General features: G+C 55.1%; 1 protein-coding gene across 15 annotated transcripts in view; it reads right to left on the bottom strand.

The window, feature by feature from the left end:
- Window positions 1-25,687, bottom strand: part of CELF4 (CUGBP Elav-like family member 4) — a 309,871-nt gene that overhangs the window by 217,112 nt on the left and 67,072 nt on the right. For all 15 annotated transcript variants that reach the window (XM_081562379.1, XM_081562380.1, XM_081562391.1 and 12 more), the window contains exon 2: window positions 12,683-12,765. In XM_081562379.1, the coding sequence (XP_081418505.1) occupies window positions 12,683-12,765 (83 nt within the window). The remainder of the gene's footprint in view (window positions 1-12,682; window positions 12,766-25,687) is intronic.

Raw genomic sequence — 25,687 nt, 5'->3', positions numbered from 1 at the left:
GGTGGGCCTTTCTGGCGCTGCAGGCTGAGCCCAGACGGAGGGCCTGAGGAGCCGAGGGCCACACAGGCCAGCCAGGTTGTCCCTCACCCCTTTCCTCCCTACTCTCAGCGCAGCCCGGTGGAAGTTAATCACGCGGGCACATCCTTCCTCCTCAGGTAAGCTTGGCACAGAGCATCGTGCCTCACTCCGCACCCCCTGACAACAGGCCAGAAGTACGGCTGCTTCCATTTCTGAAAAGTCAAGTCGTCACCCCGAAAACTGGCGGGGCTCTTTCAGAAGGTGTGTGCCCCTCCAGGCCACAAAGCGAGCATGGGGACCTACCGTGGGACCCCCGTGACATGGGGACAGCTGGGGGTGGCACGGTGGCTTCTGACTCTAATATTTAAGCCACATACGGGGGTGCAGAAGGATACCAGTCCAAGAGAGATGTAGAAGATAAAAATATGAGAGCTAAGGGACTGAAATCTTCATCCCCCATGAAGGATTTCATGGAATTAGAAACCATGTCCGTAGTTGGATGGACATGCTGAGTCAGCAGTGCTGTGTTGAGGAAGCAGTCTTAGGACACCTTCTTTCTGAACAACTTTTTCTGAATCAGCCTCCTCACACCAGCGTCAGGTCAGGATCTGAGCTGAAGGCAAACACTGCTGGTGTGTGGGGTGGGCTGCTGCTCTGCGCGCTGCCCAGCTTGCCCTTCTGTAACGCCACCCATGTCTAGGAGACTAATGGGGGGACTCTCTTGGCTCCTACCCATTATCCATCCCCTCTCCCCCCTCACTGACCAAAGCAGGTTTGATCATGGCAGATATATGCCTCTTTCTTGGCAAGATATCCCTTTTCTCAGCCTCCTTTGCAGCCAGGGTGGTCACAGACATGTGAGTTCCTATCTAGTTGTGTCTGACTCTGCAACCCCGTGGACTGTAGCCTGCCAGGCTCCTCTGTCCATGGGCTTCTCCAGGCAAGAATACTGGAGTGAGTTGCCACGCCCTCCTCCAGGGAATCTTCTCAATCCAGGGATCGAACCCATGACTCTTATGTCTCCTGCTTTGGCAGGCAGATTCTTTACCACTAGCGGACATAGTTCTGGCTAACAAGACCCACACAGAATTCTACCGGGGAGGAGCCTTGGGAAATCTTTTGCATTCCTGATAAAATGGACAGACACAACTGGACTTACTCTGCTGGACTGTGGGTATGACGCGTGGAGCTGAGGCAGCCATTTTATAACCATGAGCAAAGAGACTGATGCTGACGTTATGCTGCCACGCAAACATCAGATCCCGAATCCGTGCTAACGCAAAAATCCAAAGCTCCATTTGTTGAAGTCACTGCAGCCAAACATATTTCTAACTAACAGGGCAGTCACTGAAACTGAGGTTCAGAGAAGTTAAGTGACTCTCCAAGGGCACACAGTTAGGCTCCAGGCAGAACTGGGGCTGGAATTTGACTCTATTCCCCATGCAGAATAAGGCTTCTCTAATCCAAAGGCAGATTTGGTGTGTGGTGACATCTGTGGGGCCACTGCCCTGCCTCACGTAGCCCCCCCCGAGGGGGGGGTCTAGCAATCACACCAGGGCCCCCTGTGGGAGCAGTCTGGTCTTGACTTTGGGGTGACAGAAACAGAAGAAGCTGACCCCATTCCCACCCTTGTGATGCTTGGGTTTTCCACAGGCTTGGCCCCACAGGATGCGGTGGAAGAGGAGTGGGCCCTGGAACCAGACCCCCCCACGAGTGAGCCCCTCCTCCTCAGCCCCCTCGTCCATAAAACAGTGCTGGCGATGCTTACAGGAGAGTGCGACCATGTGATGATGTTTTGACAGATAAATGACATAATATCTGTGAAGTGTCAGGCTTTCAGGGAGTTCTCAATGAGTGGTGGTTGTCACCCTGTGGCATTTTATCACTTCCTATTCGTGTTTCTGGGGTCACCATCTAAAAAAACCCACTTGCATTCAAATGCTTTTCTGAAGTCCGCTTCTGGGAATACTTAAATGAAATGTCTTTGAGAACCTAAAGTTAGGCCAGTGGTCCCCAAACTTTTCGTGCACATGATTCTCCTAGCGATCTTGTTAAAATGCCTCAGGGTGCAGGCTAAGTGGCATGGCGCAGCTGGTCCAGGTGGCGCTGAAGACTCTGCGCGTCTAATAGGCACCTGGTGATGCTGATGCTCTGGGCCCAGGTCCACACGTAGCCAGGGTTTAGACCTCCGGCTCTGTTGACCTTGCTCAGACCAAGGGGAGACCGACCTGGGTTAGAGCAGCCTAGGAGAGCTTCCTAGATGATGGCAGGGCTTGGAGCTAAGTCCAGAGGCCCTGGAGGACTGGGGTGGGTGGGCAGGGAGAGGGCAGGGCCTTCCCAGGGAGGAGGGAGGCTGGGGATTGCCAATGCCCAAACCACGCCTAAGTGAGCAGGGTGTCGAGGACTCATTGCCTGGAGTTGACTGAGGCCTGCAGGCTATATGGGCTGGACATTCTGAAGGGCAGCAATGTGAGAAAGTCCTGCGGCCTTTTCTCACCACAGTCTCCCCATTCAACCCTTAACTCTGGGAGGACAATTCAGACCTTCCCAGCTCCCAAAAGCCTGCCCTCCACACTCCCTTTCCAATTTCCCCTCCCTGACACACACCTGGATCGGTCTCCTTGTCCTCAGGGTCCTTCATGGTCATTCCACTCCCAGTCCTTCCCTCTTCTGAGATGTAATGAGGCTTAGAATCCAAATCACACCGTTGACCATTCTGTATTTTTATTGTCCTGTAACTATCTCATGAATGAGTTAGAAGGCACTGGACATTACTGTGCCAGAGGACCCTGGTCAAGCACACTCGCATCACTGTTCTGTCCTTCGTGGCAATCCCTGGATTTATAGCATTCCACAGCATACGAAGGGCTTACACACAAGATTTTCACTACGGAACTAGGAAACAGGCCCAGGAAGGTCATGAGGCTCGTCCCAAGTCATCCAGCAGCTTGCTGTCGTTCCCACAGGCTGTAAGCGCTCTGGAAGGAGGAGCAGAGCGTTCTGCTGGGCGCAGAGTGGACACCACAGTCTCACAAGTTGCTTTATGTCCACCCAGCCACCGGAGCAGGAGCTGACCTGCATGGCGCCCCCTGGTGGTCCCATGGAGAACATACCACAAAGGCCTTCGCTCAAAACACACACTAGGGCCACAGTGAACTGGGGCCCTGAGCTCCAGCCCTTTTCTCTTTATAACTATTTTCAGGAAGATCTGAAGAACAAATAACCACAATGTCTTCTGCCATCATCACCCAGGGTTGCCCATCTCTGATGGGACTTGGCAGCCCACCGTTCTGGAACAATATAGGCCCATAAAGCAGATGCCTGGCTTTTTATACTCGCCCACGCACGCACTCTCTAAAAGAAACCCTGTCAGTCCTAAAACACATCCATTCCCACAGCAGGAGTTCACATAGATAACTTGCTTCCCTCTCACACGATAACCTTGCGTCGTGCTCTGGTGAAAGGTCAGCAAACGCTCAAACAGCCTCACATGGTCTCACCTAGGCACACCACTGAGACACCCTCCTCCCACCCCTGCAGCTGACACACGTGTATGGGGAAACCCCTTCACTCCTGTTACTCCTGGCTGCCCAGACACACGTGTGCCAGCTGCCACTGGCCAGGCCAATGAGCCTTCTACACAGCGTTTCCTCCAGGTGTCCGTGACCACAAAGAGAGAAACTCCTGTTTTATCAAGTGTGACTCCGCAGGTTGAGCTAAGCTGAAAACTTTCCAGGGGGCCCCGGAGCATGGGGTAATGTGGGTAGAAGAGGAGCCCTGAGAATGGATCTGCTGGAATGATTCTGGGTGTTGCCAAGGCCTGCAAGGTCAAGGGGTAGAAAGAGAAGCTGTCCTCTGCCCCTGCCCACTGCCCAGCTCTGAATCAGCTCTGAGCAAGAGAGCAGATGCAGAAAGCACTGAGGGGTGGGACTCCAAGCACTGAAAGGCAGAGTTAACACTGATGTGTGTCACTCGCTCAGTTGTGTCCAACTCTGCGACCCCAGAGACCGTAGCCCACCAGGCTCCCCTGTCCATGGGATTCTCCAGGCAAGAACGCTGGAGTGGGTGGCCAGGTCCTCCTCCAGAGGATCTTCCCAACCCAGGGATCAGACAACGGAGCAGCCTGGAAGCAAAGGGCTGTGCAGGAAGAGGAGGCTGAAAGAAGGCGAGGTGCTTGGCTGAGAGCTGTGTGGACCTGTGGCTGGTGAGGGAGCCTGCGCTCAGCTGGGCCCCTGGCTGACTGAAGGGTTTCCAGGCAGGCAGGCAGTCTTTATGTCACCATGACAACTGGGCCAGTCTAGGAAGCCCGTCAGAGGGGGAGGAGCCTGGAACTGGGAGGCCTCCGCGGTGGGATGGGGCAGGCTCCTCCAGGACACGCTGGTTTGTCCTAAGGCCTCTCGCGGCTGAACTCCTGGGCACTTCCCATCACCACCATTTTTTGTCACCTAAAGCTATTTTCTGGATCATGAGCAGTCTTCACACATGCCTCCCAAACCTTCAGCTGTGTCTCACTCATTTGTCTGATGCCAGGCATCCCTGCTTCCCTCAAAAGAAATGGGCACAAGCTGGTAATCTGTACACACTGCTGCTGATGACTGGGCTGATGGCAGTCATGGTCCAAACGATACCTGGGCGAGTGCTGAAGAAAGTTGAGAAATTTCTGCCTGGTTTCCTTGGGAAGAAAGCTGAGCAGAGGGCAGCGGGGAGGCGAGGGGCCCAGGGGCAGGGATGGACACGGAGGTGGGGGTGCAGCCCTTCCCTGAAGCTGTCCTGGAGCCGGCCCTCGGGGGCGGGCAGTCTGGCCGCTCTGCCTCAGGGAGACACCGAGCTGACCCTTGCTTTATTACACTTGTCACAAATGGAGTCGGGCGGTGGAGGCCAGGAGACACCTTCCTCCCCTCGCCCTCCCCTCCCCTCCCTGTTGGCTTCAGCAAGGCGAGTAATGCCAAGTCTATTAGTCTCAGAATTGTAGAAAATGTCAGAGGCTCCAGAGACCCCGCTGGACCACCACCCCCTTCCACAGTCCAGAAGGTGGAGGCTCAGGGTGACTCCGAGCTGAGCGTTTTGCCCAAAGTACCTGGTTTGTTTGCAGTAGGTGGGATCTGGCGCCCAGGTTCCCTGATTCCGGCCCAGGCTCTGACCATCACCTCACGTGGCCTCTTATTTATTCCTTCAACTTAGAGATGGTGGCTGTGGACACAAGGGTCTCTGGGTCCTTCAGACAAATCCGTGAGCGTCTTGCTGAGGACAGGCCACGGCCAGGCCTGGGTTCTGTCGTGGGGGCCACGGGGCGGGTGTGAGAGTCACTCCCTGGAAAACTGGGGACACCCCCACACCCAGGTGAGTGACGAGAAGAGTGCACGCGGACACAGGGCAGCCCTAGTGGGAGGGGGGCTTCGCGACCTGGGAGGAGGGGCGGGGAGGGAAGACTCCCCGTGGAAGCTGAGGGAGGCGGGACCAGGGACCCCGGCGTGAAGAGGACAGGCAAGCTGAGCGTGCTGCGGGTGCAGATGTAGCTCTGGATTTCCAGCATTTTTGCCTTCTCTCCTGGAAGCCCGTGCTCCCTCCTGCTAGGAGAGCCCTGGGAGGAGATCCTGTGCGCTCAGCTCAGCCCCAGCCTGCAGTATGGTCTGCGGGCAGGGGAGGGGTGGCTTGGCTGGAGACGCGCCTGCCCAATCTGCTTCCGGTCAGGATGGGGACTCTTCCAAAGAGGGGAGGCTGGAGACCCCCACACGTGGGTGGGTGAGGGAGGCCTGGATTCTGGCCCCAGCTCTGTCATAAGTGAACTGCAACTCATCTCACTCGGATCTCAGATTCTGTGTGAGTAAAATGAGAAAACTGAGCGAGACGTCGGTGCTGAAACTGGACAGCCTGCAGAGAGGAGTGTGCGGATGGCTACTCAGAAGCCACCTCTCAGCCTGGAGAGGAGCCTTCGTCCTCTTCTGCTGCCCACTGTCTGCCCTGTGCTTATGCTGTTTGAGCTTGTGCCGCTCGACGAACCCTCCCACCTCTGACACTCTGAGGACCCTGGGGCTTGTCCCCCAGGTGATTGAGAAGCAGGGAGAAAGAGGGACAGAAGCTTCCCCCCAGGGCCTCACTGTGCCTTTTCCATCTGCCCGCAGTCCCAGCACAGGGTCCTCGGCACCACTGATATTCTGGGGTCAGATCCTTCTTTGTTGTGGTGCTGTCCTGTGCATTGTAAGATGTTTAGCAGCATCCTGACCTCTGCTTATCAGATACCTGCAGCATCTCCAGACAATGTCCGTAGGTCCTGCTGGGGCAAATGTGCTCCCTGTTAAGACCCACTGCCCTAAAAGGACAGATGAAGAGTTTTCTGTAGAGAATATGGGGAAAGAGAGAAGATATGTCATTCATTTCCCCAAGAGAGAAAGAAAAGAGCATGAGGCCAGTGGGGAAGGGCTGGTGGAATCCCCCCACCCCACCCCACCCAGTGACTTGAACACTGCTGAAGACCTTTCTCTCTCTGCCATGGAAGGGCCACAGGGCTGCCCTTTTTTCAGTGTTACAGGTTGAATTGCGTCCTCCTCTCCCCCCAAAAGATGCCGAAGACCAAACCTCCGGTACCTGTGAATGTGACCTTATATGAAACAGGGTCTTGGCAGATGCAATCAAGCTAGGAGGAGGAGGGATCAGGTTGGGTCCCAATCCCATACAACTGGTGTCTTTATCAGAAGGGGGAATTCAGACACAGAAGCAGACGTGCACACCAGGAAGTTCTCGTGATGGCATAAGAACACCATCTCCCAGCCCAGGAATGCCCGAGGCTACCGAAAGTGAGAAAGAAGGCACAGAACAGGTCCTCCTCCCAGCGCTCAGAAGAACCAGCCCTGCCAACACCTTGATCTTGGTCTTCTAGTGCCAGAACTGTGAGACGATACCTGTCTGTCATTTTAAGTCATCTGGCCTGTGGGACTTTGTTACAACAGCCCCCCAAACCAGGAGCAAGAAGGACCACTGGACCAGGGAGGTAGAGGGAAGCAGGGACCTGGCTTGTGACTCCATCATCTACATCAGAGACAAATGCTGCTGGGACCCAAACTCACCATATAGAGATTGAGCCTACAGGACAGACAAGTGGAAATACATCACATCTCTAAAATGAAACACTTTGCGCCAATCACTAGAAGTTGTAAAACTGCCCCGTACATGCTACCTCCATCCATCATAAATTCATCTTTAGTTTCTGTTATCATATCACTGTCTCTGGGGACCCCTGTCTTGTCATCATTTGCCCTTTATAATTAATTCATCTTGTTCTTGCCTGCATCCTTTCTACTTATCATTCATCTTTACAGTTATACATAAAGTTGGACGGATCCTTCCCAGGCGGGGCTGTCAGGAGGGAGATGGGCCTTACCAGGGAAGTCCCAGTAGAGCTGGTGGAGGTCCCATGAGAGCCCCCTATGGGTGTCGAGGCAGAGGTGAGTGCGGAGAAGGAGTCAGAGGGAGGCTGTGTGGGAGAGGCCAGTGAGAAGGATAAAGGGGAAAGGATAGGAAGTGAGAGGGAAGAAGAGGAGGAAGGTGACCAGAAGGGACAGAAAAGAGGAGGAAATAGGCACAAAAAGAAAGATGAAGATGGGACTCAAGGAAACAAACATGGGAGGAAGGGGGAGCAAGGAGGACACCCTGAGACAGCGCTCTAGAAATCCAATTGAGTTTTTCCCTTTTTTTAATTTTCCATTTTAACATCTCTCCTGGTAAACTCAAAGAAGGTCACATTGAATGGCCATGGAGATGACGTGTCCTGAGCGGCGGGGACCTGAATGGGGAGGTGTGATGGCAGCGATGGCGCTTGTCGACCAGGCTGAACAGGGGCCGGGGTCGGGGTGGGGGCCGGCCACGGAGGAGTGTGCGGGCTTGCTTTGTATTCTCAGGTTGCCGGAGTCAGGGCACAAAAGCCAATCTTTAACTAGTGAATTGGAACTTTAATGTTTACCAAGCAGATACAGCTCCCACTCGCCCCTGCCCGCCTCCCCTGCCTGCCCCCTCTTCTCCCTGCTCCAGGCTCCTGTTAACTGGACCACCTCGTGCCCCCTCGGCAGCCCTGGCGAGGAACCTGGTCTGCTGCCCATGGCGCCTGGTTCCCTGATCAGAGTCTCTTCCCAGAGGGCTTGCTATCCCAACTTTGGAAACATATGGACTCTTCCTGGAAGACAATTCCCTGCGAAGTCCCAAAGGCAGGGGGAGCTGGAATTGAGCAGCAGGGGCCTATTTTAAGGAACAGAATTCTTCTGAGAGGTCTCCTGTGCCTACTCAGGCCCCAGGGAGCCCTCCAAGTGGACCTCTCCTGCCCAGCTCACGGCTTCTGGCCTGTCGTGGGTGCCTCATCTTCCAGACTGGTTCTCAGACCACTGCTTTCATCTGACACCCCCACCTTCCTTCCAACTTTCTAGTCTCATCCTGTCCAGATCCTGAACACATTTTTGAGCAACTCCTGATAACTTCCCTGGTGGCTCGGATGGCAAAGAATCTGCCTGCAGTGCAGGAGACCTGAGTTTAATCCCTGGCTCAGGAAGATGCCCTGGAGAAGGGAATGGCTACCCACTCCAGTATTCTTGCTTGGAGAATTCCATGGAGAGAGGAGCCTGGTGGGCTATAGTCCATGGGGTTGCAGAGAATCAGACATGATTGAGTGACTAACACTGACTCCATAGTTTCCCAGGTCCCCTCTAAAGCAACTGGTGGCCCTAGAAAGGAGAGGTGGATATGCTGGGTTTTGGTAGCAGAGCTGGTGTTGGTCCTTTCTTGGCCATTTATTGACTGTGTGACCTTGGGAAAACTGCTTAATCTCTCTAGTCCGGGGTCTCCTCATGTATGGGGGATACTCATGACATCTTCCTCATAGAGTGGCTGTGAAGATAAAATGGTGGTCCTTTCTTGGCCATTTATTGACTGTGTGACCTTGGGAAAACTGCTTAATCTCTCTAGTCCGTGGTCTCCTCATGTATGGGGGATACTCATGACATCTTCCTCATAGAGTGGCTGTGAAGATAAAATGGGGTAATGGAGGTAACTTGCTCACATCACGCCTGTCAGATAGTAAGTGCTTAATAAGTATTAACTGTTATCATTGAGCTATTTTCTACTCTACCCACTTTAGGATAGCATGCTGTCTTATATCACTGATGTGTGTGTGACTTCTGTCTCCAACTTGATGGACAGCTCCAAGAGAGGTGGGAATGCAATTTTCTTATCTCCGTGTCTGCCTGGATGCCTAGCACAGTGCTCGGCACACACACACGGCACACACACAGGAGATTCTTGTTGATAGGTTGAGAAGCCATGTTGATGATTACCCTACAAATGATGAACACACACTGGGGATGGAAGAAGGTGGGCTGAAGAGGGCAAGGGGTCAGGAGAGAGGGTGAATTTGAGAGTGTGAGGGAGAGATGGAGAGTTTCAGAAAAGTAGAATCACTTCCTGGATGCTGGCAGAAGACCCTGCTCGAAGGGACCCTGATGAGGCTTTGTGGCTCAGTAATCTCATTTTACTGAAGGCATGCCAAATTAAGAAACAATAATCCATTTGTAACACTGGTCCAGGGCTGACTCCGTCAGCCATCCCAGAGGCTTTGGTTAGGCTGGTTCCCAGGGATACTGACCTCTGGCTTGTACAAACAGCCACTGTGATGTGGTTTCTGAGCTTCCACTGATCCTAACAGAAATGTCAGCTCCTCTTCCCAGTCCCCACATGAGGACACGTGGGAAGGGTGTCTCTAGCCCTGTCTCAGTTGTTGGTTATTGTTTTTGGTGGTGGAGGTGTGCGTGTGTGGGCCCACAGATGACAACCAAGGCAGTGTTCCCTGCTGTCAACAGGATACTAGCCCTGTAACTTGCTGGGAAACAGAATGGGCTGCCAGCACCATCTCCTCCCCTCTGCCTCTCTCCAGTGAGAAAGTGGAGGACTGATTTTAATTGATAGATTTTAATGGATTTTGAAGTCTGGAAAAGTGCCTAAATTGCTGAGGTTACTGGTTTCCAGGTTCTTTTTTTTTTTCCAGTTTTCTTCTTCTCCTTCATCAGACAAGGAGTGCACTCACCAGGGCCCCTCGGGTGGTGACCCCAGACAAGAAGAGGCCTCTCTCTGCTCCCTAACCAAGCAGCCAGTCAGCCTGCCTCAGCTGGTGGCAACACCCATTATACGGCCGGGTGGGAGCACTTTGCTTGGTCCTGTCCCAGCATTTGCTAGCGGCTCACTTTCTCTGATCTCAATAATGACACCAAGTCCTGCTTTCTGGAATCCAAATGACTCCGCTTTAAAATCTGGTCACTTTGTTTTTCATTAATCTCCATGTGAGTTTGTGCACGGACAATGTGCCCTGGGAAGTTTGAGCTGCAATCCTGTCTTTTCTTCCTGTCCCTCCCGCTGTGGGCTGTGCCTGCCCTGAGAATTGTGATGGAGTCTTTGAGGCCTCATGTCTCCCAGTCTCCCCGTGAGGCCTCTGAAGAAAGGACAGCTTCCAGGCACCGCCAGGGGACTCTGGGCTATGTTTTAGTTTCACTGTTGGCCTCTCTCATCACCCCTCCCACCTCCCAACATACATTCACTTTTTTTTTTTCTTTCTTCCAAACTTGCCCAACTTGTCTTTGTGGTTTCAGAAAAATGCCACTGGATCTCCCAGTATGAAGGATTAGCACAGATTATGGGGAACAGTGTTAATTATCGGTGGAAGTGGGGCGGGCGCGTTGCTCCAATGTGCTGCTGATTTCCCCTGGGCCTTTCTGTCTGGTAATAAGCCTTCTTTAATCTGGCAGGCCCCTTGGTGAAATCAGCACCACGGACAGTGGTATTGATTGCTTCTGAGAAACCATCACAGCTGCTCAACCAAATTACCTTTGATATGTGACCTTTAATGTAATTACTGAAACATCAAAGTATTTCTATAAATTATTAAAGAACTAATACACTCGATCATTTAGCTATTCTATTATATGTAAAATAAACAACCACAAGTTAATGTTAGATCCTGAACAATCCACATTTGCTACTGAAATTCTCCCAGTTCCCAGCCTCTCCCCCTTCAAACCCCTTAGCCTCCCCCCGCCAGCTTCTCTTTCTGTTTCCCCATCTAATTCCAGGCTTTTAGCCATCACGAAACTCCCCAGCAATCTCTCTCAAGCTGATGAAGGGCCTCCCATAACAATGTGGTATTTTCTATTCCATTTGGGTGGCTCTGAAATATCTATCACAATCTCCCCCAAAACAAAGTACCATAAACACTTTATTAATCAGCACAAGCCTTTCTCAGAAGCCTTTGATTATCTTACAATATGGCTTTATGCCTCACACATAACATGGGGCGATGTGGAACATATTTCTGCCATCTTACAGAGGGCACCCAGAAAGTAATTACTATAATATATGTGCATGTAGCCGCGCCACTAAAAAACCAACTGGGGAACGACCACCGTGCCAGAGCGGGGCTCCACACAAAAACCGGAGCGGTGCACGATTTCCATACATTTGCATCCGCGGGTGTGTTATTAAGATGACTCAGCCCCGTGCTTTGCAATCACAAATAACAAACACAGTACAAAGGCTGTCTTAATGGAAGGAAGGCCCTCCCCACACCTAAACGAGTAAAGAAGGCTCTCTGATGCAAAGGAAGCCTGCCCCCAACCCGGGTTGGGCTTTCTCTCTGTCTACCTGGTTAACCTTTCCCGCTGCGGGGCAGAAATGGAAACGTGTGTTTACATACGGTTTGCTTGGTAAGAATGTAAACATGCATGTGTAAATATTGGTGAGCATACATATAGAACACACGTGCTTCCCTGCAGTGTCCATTGTATAAGCTTAAACAAGGTACATCTTAAAATTCTTTATGCCCACAAACGCTCACATCTTTCCATTTATCTTTAGATACTCGGCGAGCTGTATATCTCCCCCCTCCCGCCCCCGCCCCCATCTCTCTGAACCCACAGGAGAGACCGCGCAGACCCTTGACCCGGTCTACACTTCTTATTTTATGGTGATGAACTAGCCTCGATAATAGCCATGGCTGATATCACACCCAGTTAGGGGGGCCATAAATAATTCTCTTCTCCCCCGCACAGAAGCTATAAACCAGGGTTGAGGCGCGATAGTTTATCAAAGACGAGGGCTGGCTCCTTAAATAAACCGCGGTGATCTCACTCGCGGCGCCGCGCCCGGGCGGGTAGGCGCTCCCTCCCGCCCCGGCCCGGCCCCCACCCCAGGAACCGCGAGTGTCCGACGGAGATCGGCGGGTGTTCGCGCGGCTCTGCCACCGGCGGCCCCGCCGAGGGGGCCCGGGCACCCCGCGTCCCCACCCCGGGCCGCCCGCGCCGGGAGCGCGCGGAGCCGAAACACGATCGGCGGCGCCCGGGAGCGCCAGGGGAGAAGCCGCGCCCGGGCTTCGCGGCCGCGGCCAAGTTCGCCCCACCGCCCGGGGTTCCGTCGGGCCTGGACGGCCGGGTGCGCGGGCCTCCAGGCGAGGTCCGGGCTCGGCGCCCACGCGCCCGTTTCGCACCCCGTCCTCGCGGCCGCCGGGGGCTCGAAGGGCGGCGCGCCAGATCCGGGGCGAAGGCCCTCGCTCCCCGCGCCGGCCGCGCCGCCGCCCGGCCTCCCGAAGTCGCCCCCTGTCGGCGTGCCCGTCGCTCGCGCCTCGCCGGGCGCCACTTACCCCGGGCAGAGTCTTCTGCTCGTGCAGCGCGCTCTGGGCCTTCAGCGCTGACTCACGCTCGCAGTAGGTGAGGAAGGCGCAGCCTGGGGAGGGAAGCAAGCGCCGAGAAGGGTCAGTGGGGGCGCCCCCCGGCCGCCCACGCGCCCGCCAGCCCGTCTCCAGCCCCTCCCCGCTCTCCGTCCCTCTCCCCACCTCTCTTCTCTCTCCCGTGCGCTCTACTCGAGCTTTCCTGCCTCCTCGTTTTCCCGTGTCTGCTTTTCGTCCCTCTCGTTCGTTGCTTTTCTCTTTCGCTCCTTGGGCGAAGTCTCCCCACTCAGCATTCCACCCCCCCGCCACGCCCCCTCTCCCCGCGGGTCTGTTACGGTCCCCGCGCCCCGGGGGGGCCTGCCTGCCTCCGTCTGGGTGTTCTGCTATTTCAGCTCCAGCCCCATACCTCCCAGGAAGGGGCAGCTTCTACCCTGCACCCTCAGCACCTCTGGTCACTCTTGATCAGGAACTCCTCCTGTTCTGGCCCCCTCAGGAGGGATGCGGCAGGGACCCTCCAGGCCTTTCAAATAAAGGCTCCATCTGTAAGGAGGACCCCAGGCCAGGCTGTTCCTAGTGAAGTGAATGGGGCTGTCCGTGTGTCCGCCACCCCAGTCGGTTGTTGCATCTGCAGTGCTATCTTTACACGCCTACGGGAGGTCTTGGAGACCAGACCCCTCTGTCTCTAATTCCCTGGGGGACTCCAGTAGCGCCCTGCCCTGCCTCAGTCTCCCCTCATGTGAACAGAGGGGGTTGACTGAAGGGTCTGCAAAGTCCAGTCGAGTTCTCCCCTTGCGTGATTCTGATAGCACCTTGCCAGGAAATCTGGATTTTACAGAGCACCCTGCGTTACTCAAGGGGTGACTTTTTAATGCTGGCCCTTCAGGCCCAGCGACAAGGCAAAGAGAATGCCTGTGGATGGGAGAGTCTTTGGGGAGTTCCCTCAAATTTCTCAGTGTCAAGGCTTCTTCCCGTGCCTGCAGACGTGGCTGAGGGTGTCTTAGGGCACCTAGGGCCTTAGGGAAAGTCAAAAAGTCAACTTCAGCCAACAGCAGGCTTGAGTTTCATGGGGCGCAGTGGCCTTAAACTTTCCAAAGTCACCCGCGGCCCCAGAGAAGGCACTCTGCAAACTGGCCACCGTCTCTGTTTCACTCTCTTCTTTTTCCCCATATTTCACTCTCTTCCCCATGATCTGACCTCCCAACCATCTGAGTTCACCACTGTCCCTATCTTTCCTTTGCTCTCACCAAGTCTTCTCACCCTGTATACTTTCTCTCTCTGCATTTTCACACCTCCCAATCCCATCCGTCTTTCAAGAATCTGGTCAAGGTCTACCTCCTCCAGGCAGCCACCTTGACTGGTCTGGTCCAGTTTAAGTCAACCTCCCTTCTTAACTGTCCACAGTTGGCCAAGTGGTCATTCTCATGGCCATTTAACAATTATTTCCTGAATGTCCTTGTGCCAATTTCTGTGGCAGGTCCAGGAGCCCAAGCCCTGTTGTAGGAGGCTTGTAGGAGCCTTATCACCCTGCTCCGTCTGGCCTCTCGTTTCCCTGGGCATAAAGTGCTCCCAGTGTCCTCTGCAGTTCCTGACTTCTCCATCACCCAGTAAAAACCTCCCTTCCCAGGTGGTGCTAGTGGTAAAGAACCCGCTTGCCAACGCAGGAGACACAAGAGACATGGGTTCGACCCCTGGGTCGGGAAGATCCTCTGGAGAAGGAAATGACAACCCACTCCAGTATTCTTGCCTGGGATATCCCATGGACAGAGGAGCCTGGCGGGCTACAGTCCATGGGGTTGCAAAGAGTCGGACACGATTGAAGCGACTTCACACACGGGTATCCTCCTCTTCCATTTTAAAAACTGGTCCTGCCTCCCTTCCCTCCTAGCTTCAGAGAGGAGATGGAAGGAACTGTATGTGTGAGGGAGACACCGAGATGGGGAGAAGGAAGCAGGGAGACAGAGCTCTGTGTTCCTAGGGGCTCTCTGCCTTCCCATCCTCCTCCTCCTGCCTGTCTGGGGCTGGGAGGAGCTGTGAGTACCACGGAGCCTCTGTCCACTGCATCTCATCCCTCCCCAGCCAGACTCTGGATCACCCCTCCTCCCCGCTCCCCGCTCCTCCGTCCCCAGTCGTGGCAGACGGTTATTGATGGAGACACTTGGGGACTGAAATGAATAGCGGTCAGAGGCCCCCGTGACGTCGGCCCTCGTGCTGTTGCCTGCCTCTCCCGGGGCCTCTTTCCTCTTGTCCCCTCGCTGGCCTTGTCCTCCGCCCGTGCCTGCCTGCAGCCGGGAGGCGGCCGCTGTCTCGCTGCAAGCCGGCAAGCCAGCTCAGGACAAGGTCAGGGGCAGGTTTGGAGGAGGAGGAGGGAGGCAGGAGAGGAAAGGGAGGAGAGGGAAGGAGAGGAAGTGGCCACACTCTCCGTGGCCCGGGATAACAAGGAAAGGCTTCTAGAAAGAAAAAAGGAAGAAAAAAAAAAAGAATCTGTTGCTTTTGTCCAGCTTCCAGGAATTTTTGCCACAGTTTTTTTTTTTTTTTGAGAGACAGCTCACAGCTGTGTTGTGAAGCAGAATCTGTGAGGGACCCTCAGGCCCTGTATGACCTCCCCTGTTGTCTCCACCTCCTGACTTCACCTTCTCCCCTTGCTCCCCTGCTCACTCGCCCATCTTTCTCCTGCCTCTCCACCCCGCCAGGCACACTGTGCCCCTGGACCTTTGCACCAGTGGTTCCCTCTGCCCAAGAGCCCGTCTGCTGTCCGCATGGCCTTCTCCTTCCTTCTCCTCGGGTTTCGCTCAAATGTGACCTCTTCAAGGATGTCTCTCCTGACAGCCTCACTGAACGCATCACCCCTCACCCCCCAGGACACATACCTGCTCTCTGACCCCTCGTCCTGTTGGCACTTCTCTTTGGCAGTGCTCACCCCGAAATATTAATATTGTTTGTTTGTTCCTTGATTAGTGTCTCCCCGGCTCAGATGAGGTCAGGACTTGACTTTGTTCTGTTCCTGCTTGGTTCTCACTTCCCAGGAAGGGGCCAGGAGCTCAAAGCACGTCTGTTGAGAGCATTGAATCCTGAACACCTTGGCTAATTTGGGGGTGCTAGAGGGTGGGGGGACTTGGGAGTGGTGCAGGGAGCTTATCAAGGCCCTGAAGACCTAGAGTCTCACTGGACTTTCATAACAGGGGGGACAGAGGTTGCAAGTGAGAGCGGATGGGTGGCCTGGGCAGGAAAACTTTTGTTCCCGAGGCCTCCTTGAGCCCATCTGCTCAGGCCCTTCACAGCCTGGTTACCATCATGGTCCTGCTCTCATCCCCAGCAGATCATCCCCTGTCAAGGCTGATGCGCACAGACAGGAAGCTGTGCTCGGCCAGGGCTCACTTACTGGTTCCTCTCTCTTGAGTCCAAGTTGTCTTATCTCCAACTCCCTTCAGAGGCTGGTGGAGAGAACTACTAAACAACAGCAAGCGTTAACAACCTCTGCAGAGCTCGCTGATCGCAGAATGCGGTGTCAACACAGTCACTCTTGTGGATGGGAGCGGGGACTCAGAGAGGCAGAGTCCCTCCTGGCCCTCTGCACCTCCGTGAGCAGGGACCAGTCTTATTTGGGGGTCAACTGGTACCCACTCAGCCGGCCTGCTCAAATCGTCTCTTCGGCCAGCCAGGTGCCACGTCTGATAGTCTCCCCTTGGGAGAACCGTCTCACTACAGCTCTTTAAAAGTCAGAGATGGACATGAAGTTATTAACTGCTGGTTCCAGGTGCTTGAAGGGACCACGTCAGCTCCCTTGCTGGGGGCAGAACCCCAGGAGCGGCCTCTCGGTGGAGACAGGGCTTCAGGAGGAGAGTCTGCCTTCACAGGATGCTGCAGAGTGCAGTGGGCCTGGGTGGGGGTCGAGGTGGGGGCCCATGGTGGCCAGGGGAGAGGGGGGTCCCAAGCCATCCCCCTGGACGTTTGCTGAACTAACTGTGACTTCCTGTCCTCATCATCGCTTATCCCAGGAAATTGAGGTAGGGGCTCCGAGCTGTGAGGGGAGTCACTAAATCTGCCAGGCTCACCTCCTGTAAGAAGCCAAGGTATCCCCAGAGACACGCCCAGTGAGACCACTTGGGAACGCTCAGTCTAGTTGGGAAATGGAGTTCTTTCAGGGAAACAGCCTTGTTCTGATCCAAGACTGGTGGGTGGAGGGGACAGTGAGGCTGGTACCAGGCTCTGCAGCTCAAGGCTGAGAAGGTCTGACGATGGAGAGCCCCTCCCAGGGATGGGGCTGGTGGCACAGACATCTCTCCTTGCCTTCAGGCCCAACACTTCCCTTCCCAAGCCTGATCCTGCCCATATCCTTGTGCTTACAGCTGAGGGAACACAGCTGAGATCCCCTGTGGCTGTTTGGAGAAACAATAAAATTGAAAACCATCTAAAGATTTCTCAGTGCCAGAATGCTTTTATGTTTAAACTGTGGAATACTCTACAACAGTAAATAAGACGAAATGGTTCTAAATGTCCAATGTGGAAAGGTGCACTGTCAGGTGGGAGAAGCAAATTGCACAGTAGTGGACGCCAAGTGTATACATCAGAGACATCTCCACAACTCCCACACGCACCCAAATCTGTGCCTACGCTATAGCACAAGGTCTGCGAGGACTCCCACCAAGCTGAAAACAGGGACGAAGGGGGTAGTGGGTGTCTCTCACGACTTCAACATTTTTTGTTTTGTTTGACACATTTAGACCCAGAATGTATTCATAATGTCACTTATATAATTAACTTTAAAGAAAAGAAACTTTGCTGAAAGAGGAAGACAGAGTGCAAAGGGGGTGGGTAGAAATGGGTGAGCCAGACAGGGTGCAGGACCCCTTCTGAGGAGATGGACAAAGTTCTCTGGACGTTAGCCTCCTGGCAGGTTCTTCATGAGCGACATTATCATGGCGGGTCCTGCGATGGCCCTGGGTCAAAGCCTCCTCTCAGCTCTGGGATTCGAAGCAGATTTTCTCCGCCCAGCAAGCTGTACATGGTATTCGTTTGGGTCCTGTGGCCCCCAAGTCCCAGAAGGTATCTGGGCTGGGGTGAGGATAGACTCCATGCTAGGACGTAGAGGCCTCCCTTCCCCCATACCTGGCCCCGCTCTCCAGTTTATCTGAGACCCAACTGGATGCGTGGTGCTGAGGGCGGGATCTGAGGTGAAAAGTTGCGGGAGTGACTGGGAACCTCTGGGTGAGGTCTGACCTCCTTGCCCCTCAGCCCCCGTCTTCTCCATCTGGCGGTCTGCGATGTTTGTCTCAGCTCCAGCTCATCACCTGACTCTTCCACCCTTCAGGATCAGCTCTTTCTAGCCACCGCCTCCTGAACATGGGCCTGAGCGGAATAGAACTGCAGCCTAGCGGGGCGGGAGCAGGCTTGGGAATTCATCAGGGTGGGCGTGGAGCAGGGAAATGTCACACTTGCAGAAAAGTCACGCCCAGTGCCGCCACCCGCTGCCGATTGACTGGCCTCCCTGCACGAGGAGGACCCCTCTGCCCGCCCCCCCAGACCTGCCTCTCCTCCGCTGCTCCCGATTCTACCACATGTGCTGGACAGAGGTCCACCCTCATATTTCCTCAGGCAGCCTTCTCACCTGTTCTCTCTCACCGTCCTTATTTACTCGTCCTTCTGTGCAGCAGCCTCATGTCCCGTATCCTTGAAGAGACTGTCAACTCCGTGATGGGTGGAGACAGGCTCTTCTACAGGGAGGCTGAGCCTCTAGCCCAAGGGAACTGAGAAGGGTGGGGGAACACGACTGAGGGTTTGGGGCTCTGCAGAGAGAGCAGGAAGCAATGAGGGCGGCGGAGGAGAAGGGTGTGGCCCCGGGGAGGTGAGCCAGCTGGGGAGGCACGTGGAGTGGGCGTAGGCAGCTCAGGAGGGTGGCAGACGCCCGGGCTCCAGTGGGGCAGCCGGCTCTGAAGATGCAAGGGCGCTGCTGATTCCTGAGAAGCTGGGCGGGGTTGCAGGGGGCGAGGTTGGGGGGGCCCTCTCCCATGTGAGGGAAAAACACAGCGCCGCAGAATTAATTGCACGGAGATGGCAGTCATTTACAAAGCCCCCGTGTGCGGGGATAAAAGGCCTTGTCATTGTGAAGTGAAGGAAGTACAATTTCCTGCCCAACTCTGAACAGGGCTGAAGCCTGCCTGGGGTGTAATCACTGCGGAAGGGCACACTCCCGAGGCGCGCCTCCTCCCCCCACCATCCCCCCACCCCACCCCAGCAGGGCCTTGGCTTCCTACTAATTGAATTACAGAATTAGCCAGAGGAAGGTGGCCCTGGAATAGGAAGATCTGGACTTTAATAAAACATGAGATCCTCAGGCCAGGCACGTGGCTGGCCTGGAGGAAGCGAGGGGAAGCGGGCTGTGGGAGAGGCCAGGGACCAGGACGGGAGCCCGAAGCCCACCAACCAACCAGGCAGACCCAAGGGTCAAGGAGGGGCTCCCTGTTCTGAGTGATTTTTCTCTGCCTGGAATCTCCAGGCATCCGCCTGCCGTGGTGCCTGAAACCCCACCCTCAGAGCAGCCTTCCTTGGTGATTCTCCTCCCAGCGTTCACAAAACAGACGTGGGCCCCACCGCAGAGAAATCGAGGCAGACTGTCTGGGGGTGGATAGAGCGAGGGGGAGAGGGGATGTCTTCCAGCTTCCCTGGAAAGAGGGTTACTGGCATTCTGGGAGCAGGTCTGTCCCTCCATCCAGTCCCTGCCCCCCCTGCTCTGGGTGGGCAAGAACTGCCTCCCGGGTACCTCCTGGGTCAGATGCCCCCTTCCCGCTTGTGGGACAGACACCTGCAGGGCCGGTCCTCACATACACACTCTGCCCCTGGGAATGTCCCCCCAGCTCTGGGCCTGCCCCAGGTCTGCACCTTCTTCAAGACCCACAGCTTGTGTCCTGCTCTTCAGCGAGGCCCTGAGAGCCTACCTCCTCCTCGTGGTCTTACCTTCTGTGGATTCCTCTGCGGCTGCACCCTTGACCACTGCTCATGGCTTGCCACAGGGGTGAGCCTCGTCTGCCCCTCTAATCTGTGAGCTCCTTGAGAGTCTGTGAGCTCCTGGTAACAGGCAGAGAAAGAAACCACGGGGCCAGCCCTGCCACAGTCTCTGCCCCTATTTCCCAGTGCCCAGCCACGGGCTGGCTCCTTCTGCCATCTCCCCAGGACCTATCCTGGCCTTCCAGTTTCCTCAGGTCATTCCATCTGGACCTTACTCCCTCCCTCCCCCTTCCCCCGGGGAGTTCTCTTCTCTCCATAAGAGAAGGATGATGATCATCCACCCACATCATGACTCTCTTGCTTCTCCACCTCCATCAGGGGAAACCTGAGCCTTAGGACCGCACCCTTACCCCTTGTTGCCTCCTCCATGTCTCCCTCCTTTGGAGCTCACTTGTCCTTTTAGGAGTGACTAAGCCTCCCCTCCTCCAGGAAGTCTTCCTTGAATACACCAACATCTCTTAAAGCCCTTAGCAATGGCCCCTCTCATTTGGCAGTTGTCTCTCTCACATTTATGTGTGTCCATCCATGGGGACATATTGTACTCCAGGAGCTGCCAACTCCAGGGTCCCCTTCTTCCTCCAGTGATAGACGTCACTGAATGCAGTGGTTACTAAACCCCACTATAAGCCTGGCTGGGTGAGAGTGGGGAGATGGCTGACTGCAGGGGAAACTGTATGCTGAATGGGTCTTTGATGGGACTCCCCCCACCCCCAGCTTAGACACCCCTGGAAATGGCAGGAGCCATCCATCTTTCTCCAAGGAGGCCTGGGGGGGTGGGGACAATGGGGGGACGGGCAGGCGGGGCAGGCGGATAGTGCCCTCAGCCAGTGAGTCAGGGGTGCTGGCCTGCTCCCTTCTGCAGGGCCCTCCAGCACTGAAACCCCGCCCTCGGCCCACAGCCTGCTTCCGGGCTCAGCACTGCCCTCCTGCGGCAACTCTCTTTACACCAGAGATTGCAGAGGAGTTTGAACTCGGATGAGCTCCAAGATCAAATGTTTCTCAGAGATCAGCAGGTGGTGTGATGTGAGGGACTGGGCCTGGCTCCCTGTGACTGTCTCAGCCCTTCTGCCCTCTGCGGCTGCAAGGTGCATGTGGGCACGGGGCTGTGGGACCTCCCCAGACCTAGACTGGGGAGCCCCAGGGGATGGGACCAGCCCTCTCTCTCTTCCTGGGGGCACTGGGCCAGACCCAGTGAGTTCAGACCCAAGGACTTAACTGGCTGTGGACCTTGGAGGATGAAGGCCCAGCAGGCAGGCCTTTGCCAAGTGCCTGTCCCTGCCAGTAACCCTTGTTTACGCTCTCAGCGCCGGAGAATTGCATGTCTGGTGTCTGCTGCAACATCTTTATGGCACTGTGAAAAAGGACGAGAAGTGGACATGATGTATTGATGGCCTCTCTCCTTTCTCAGCAAAGAGTTCTCGGTCTGTGGATGGAGCTGATGGGCCCACGAGGCTCAGGGGTTGGGGACTGGCCCAGGGAAGGTGTCTGTCAGCCTTTCTAAGGCCCAGCGCTTAAGTCCAACCTGCTTCATGACACATGCGCTGGGTTTTGCTCCCGCAGTTGAGGGGCTGCCCCTGTACCCCAGCTCTGGGCCGGCAGCGCCTGCTGTGCCCGGGATGCACCAATTTCCCCTTTGGTCATGCAGCGAGTTTTTAACTCTCTGCCATGCTGTCATGCCTGCGAGCTCGTGATTCTTACACCTCAGAGCAGCCTGGGGCTTTATCAGAGTCTGACAAGCTGGGGCAGCCTGTGTGACCCGTCAGGTGATGGGACAGAGATCTGGTTTGGGGCTCAGATCCTGCCTCTCCCTCCTGAGCCCCTGGGCAGGGTGTCAGGAAGTGTGAGTGGGGACCCTGGGGGCCCTGATGGGCGATGTCCTCCCTGCCGTGGCCGGGATTTGGGGTAAGGGGCTCAGGGATAACTTCTTTCTCTTCCTCTAAGGACCCAGGGGGAGACAGCTGGGCTCTCTGGGGGTCCCTGGACCGCCGACCCCCGACCTCCCTCTACCCGCCAGTGCCATCTCCAATGTCAAAGTCAGGTCATGGGCTCCTCCACAGAAGCTCTATCTGAGCACCAAGGCTGGATCTGAGATGCGCTTGGGGTATTCGTTCCTCCCACAAACACCAAGGTAACCGCTCGAGCCAAGAAACTGAACTCTGTCTGCTTCTAATGAACCTGGCTTAAATCTTCCCGTTTTGAATTTTCTCAGTTCAGGGTGCCCCTCCTGAGAAGCCAGGTGGGACTCTGTGGGAAGCGACCACTGCTCTCTGAGCCCCACGTGACAGGGGCCTTGTTGCTGTGATCCCACCAGTTGCTAAGCCGTGCGGAATAGGGCCCCTGAGAAAGCGAGCCCTTCTGACTGACCTGAGAGGCAGACCTGGCCTCCCCCTCTGCCCTCTGCCTGCCCCTCTCCACACCTGCCTGCCTTTGGGCACCTCTCTCTCCTCGCCTGTTTGGCTGGAAATGCAGAGCCTCGCTGGCTGGCTTCGGCCATGCTGCTGACCCACTGGACTCCTCAGGGTGTGGGGATGACACGGGGCTGGAACTGAGTCCCCAGCATCCCCAGCATTTGCCGGACATGTGCAGGTTCTATGCCCACAGAGGAGCCAGGTGAATGCTTTTTGAGCTGCATAGAACTCCCCTTGTTGGAGCTTTTACATGGTTTTTGGACAGGATAAATTAGCGGGGTGGGGCAGGGTCACTTCCCCCAGAAGATCCCTTTCCCTATGCAGAGGAATCTCTCCTTGGTATGACCCCAAAGCCCCGGGCCCCAGCCCAGAGCTGTCCTCAGCCCACCCACAGACAGCACTCTACCCCCATGATGTCCTGTGGGGTGGGGGTCAACCTCTGTGACTCCTTTCTCCTCTGATGGAGAGGCCATCAGACTTGACAGGCAGGGGGCTGATGAGCCCCTCAGTCCCTTTGTGGGCCACCCTGACCACGCTCCCCACAGCGGGCGTCCGTGTCACCCCTGGGCCTTTATTCTCGCTCCTCCCTGCACCCCCGGACTGCCTTCCCTGGTCCTGGGTCCTCTACCAGACCCGCCGGCCATCAGAACCCTCCACAGCCTCCTCGCAGGAGGCCCTTTCATGTCCAAGTGTCCGAAGCATGAAAACAAGAGTGAGGTTGAACAGCTTTCCACTGTTCTCATCTGGGGGAACTCTGTCTCCCCAGCTAGACTGCAGCTCCTGGGGCTGTGTCTCTCCTCCTGTACCCATGACAAGCCCTGGGATGGGGGCTTCACCAGAGCAGCTGAACTGTTCAGAGTTGGGAAGGAGGGCTCGCCGCCCCACTTTGATAGCAAATGGGCACCCAGGATCCACCGGTGAGGTGAATTAATCTCACCTCTCTTCTCTGGCTCCTTCCTAACAGGCTCTAATTCACTTAAAGAAAAAAAAAAAAAATAGAAGCACACCAACCAAGAAATTCCGACCTCAGCATCCAAGACAGGCTATTTTGAAATGACCAATAGCCAGGAGTCCTATATTAACAGGATCAATGTTTGGAAAATGTGATTTTGTTTTTAAAAGCAGAAAAACAATCTCACCCAGCGCAGGCAGGCCATGGTCCAGCTCTTGGTGGAGGAAGCTGTTCCCTCATGATCCTGGTCACTTAAGCCACTCTTCTGGCCAGGTTTTGGGCCTCACCCAATATCAGTAAGATAGTCTCAGTCACAGGCATTTAGCAATATTTAACCTGAGGGCTGTGGCCAGGACATAGTCAGCAAATGTCACTGGGATGCTGACTTCAGTATGTGAGCATCAAAGCTGGGATGACCCCCACCCCACATGCCCACAGAATCCACCAAGAAAGAAGACTGAGCTAACTAATCGGTTCACTGGTACTCAAGACTCAACAAACCCTGTGACTGGGATCAGGGTACCGTCCTCTGTGGATGGAGTAAAAGTTGCTTCATACCTCATTCATTCATTCATTCCATGACCATTTATGGATAGACCATCATTTGCCAGATGATGAAAGACATACCCCCTTCCCTCTTTTTCTCCTTTCTTTTCCCTTCCTCCCTCTCTCCCTTTCTTCTTTGTTTCTCTCTTTCTTTCCTGCTGTAAAGGAGATGCCAGGTAAACACACTTGCAAGGCCAGGTGACATGCCTGCAATAAGAATACCCACTCAACCAAGGTTAGCGTAGGGCTCAGCAGTGGCACAAATGATAATAGCAAACACGTGGTGATTTGGGGTTGTATGTTGGGCATTGTTCTGAGTGCTTTACATGTACTGTCTCATTTAATACAGCAACTGTATGATGTAGAACAATTATCCTCATTTTACAGATGAGGAAACTGAGGCAAAGGTGAAAGACTTGCCCAAGGTCTCGTGGCCAGGTCCGTGGTGGAGCTGGGCTGTGAGCTGGGACAGGCTGCCTGTTGGGTCTGTGACCTTAGCCCTGGGCTCTGACCCTCATGGAGGGGGACACTGTGCAAGGCCTCCTGAGTCTTGAACCCAGAGTGACCTCCAGGGAAGGATGTGCTAGTAAAGAGCTCTGTGTGGTGGCACTATCGGCAAAGAACCCGTCTGCAAATGCAGGAGACGTAAGAGACGCAAGTTTGATCCCTGGGTCGGGAAGTTCCCCTGAAGGAGGAAATGGCAACCCACTCCAGTATGCTTGCCTGGAGAATCGCATGGACAGAGGAGCCTGGAGGGCTACAGTGCATGGGGTCATGCAGAGTCGGACATGACTGAAGCGACTTAGCACACATGTGCCAAGGTGAAGATGTGTAGGCAGAGGTGTGGGTTTGGGGCCTCTGGAGTTGTTTAAAAGGCTGGAGGGTAGGGTTTTTAGAGCCTCTGAGGGTAAGGCCCCTTCAGAGCTCCTCCAGACACCTTCCCAGCACCTTTCCTTGGCTTTCCCCCTTGTCCATTCTTCCTTTCCTCCTTTTCTCTTCTCTTTTCCCTTCTTTCCTTCCTTTCCTTGTTTTTTTCTCCACCCCCCACCCCGACTTCCAGCACCCACCCTCCCTCCTTCCATCCTTTCATTTCTGGCCTCACGACCGGGACCCCTTATTCTCTCCTGTCCATCTATTCAATTCCCATCCTGACTCCTCCAGGATATGCCATTTTTTCCAACTCGAAACAGCGGTCACATCTGACCCCTGGGTTTGCCTCTGGGAAAAGCATTTAACCCCTGTGGCCTGACAGCCTCCATCAGCAGGATGTCTGAATCCTGGGAGAGGGCTGAGGATCTGGTTCCAACAGCAGCCTCTGTCTTGTTCTAGAAGCCCCCTGGGGTCGGGCGGGTCATGTAGCCTGCCCGCTCCCCGGGCCTCAGGTTCCTTCCCTGAGAAGTGGGGACGATGATGCTTATCTGCCGGGGTCGTGGGTGTCCAGCAGAGTGCCTGGCATACAATTAATGGGGAGGACTACTATTGCTGCCATTTTCAGCAGCAGCAGTTGTGATGTGATGCTAAAGATTCCCCACGGTGTGAAAAATAGCTTTGGCATTTATACTGTCTGCTGGTGTCTGCTGGCTTTGCGTGGGACCTGCGCGTCCCCCGCGTAGACACTCACAGGGACTGGGGACCCCGCGTGTGCTTCCGGCCCCGGCACAGGCCGGCTCGCCGGGGGCGGGGTGACTGATGGCTTGCATTGACAGTCTGCGATGTGAGTGTGTTTTGTTTACCTCATGTATCTAATATGCTAATGACAAGGAGGCAGTAATGAGCTGGCAGGGACCTGGGTGACAAAGAGCTGGCTTCATGCTTCCCCAAAGAGGCACCTCAGTGTCAATTGTTTCCTTTGTGAGAGGAATTGTTAAGACCTGAGAATGTGGGCTGGGAGAGTTGGGAAGAGGAAATCGGGGGTGGGGGTGTCTCACTCAGAAGTGGTGCAAGACCCAGCAGCGGGGAGGAGTGGGCACCCCAACTCCCGAAGGTGGGCATGGACTCCTCCACTCTGGTGGGAGTGGATGGCTGTGGACTGGGCACTCCCATCTGTGTTCCTCACTGAGTTCTCTGAGG

This window comes from Giraffa tippelskirchi, chromosome 14 (genome assembly GCF_054371585.1).
Source record: "Giraffa tippelskirchi isolate mGirTip1 chromosome 14, T2T-mGirTip1v1.2.pri, whole genome shotgun sequence".
Classification (NCBI taxonomy): Eukaryota; Metazoa; Chordata; class Mammalia; order Artiodactyla; family Giraffidae; genus Giraffa; species Giraffa tippelskirchi.
The sequence above is the reverse complement of the archived record's forward strand: the minus strand, read 5'-3'. Positions and strand labels throughout refer to the sequence as shown.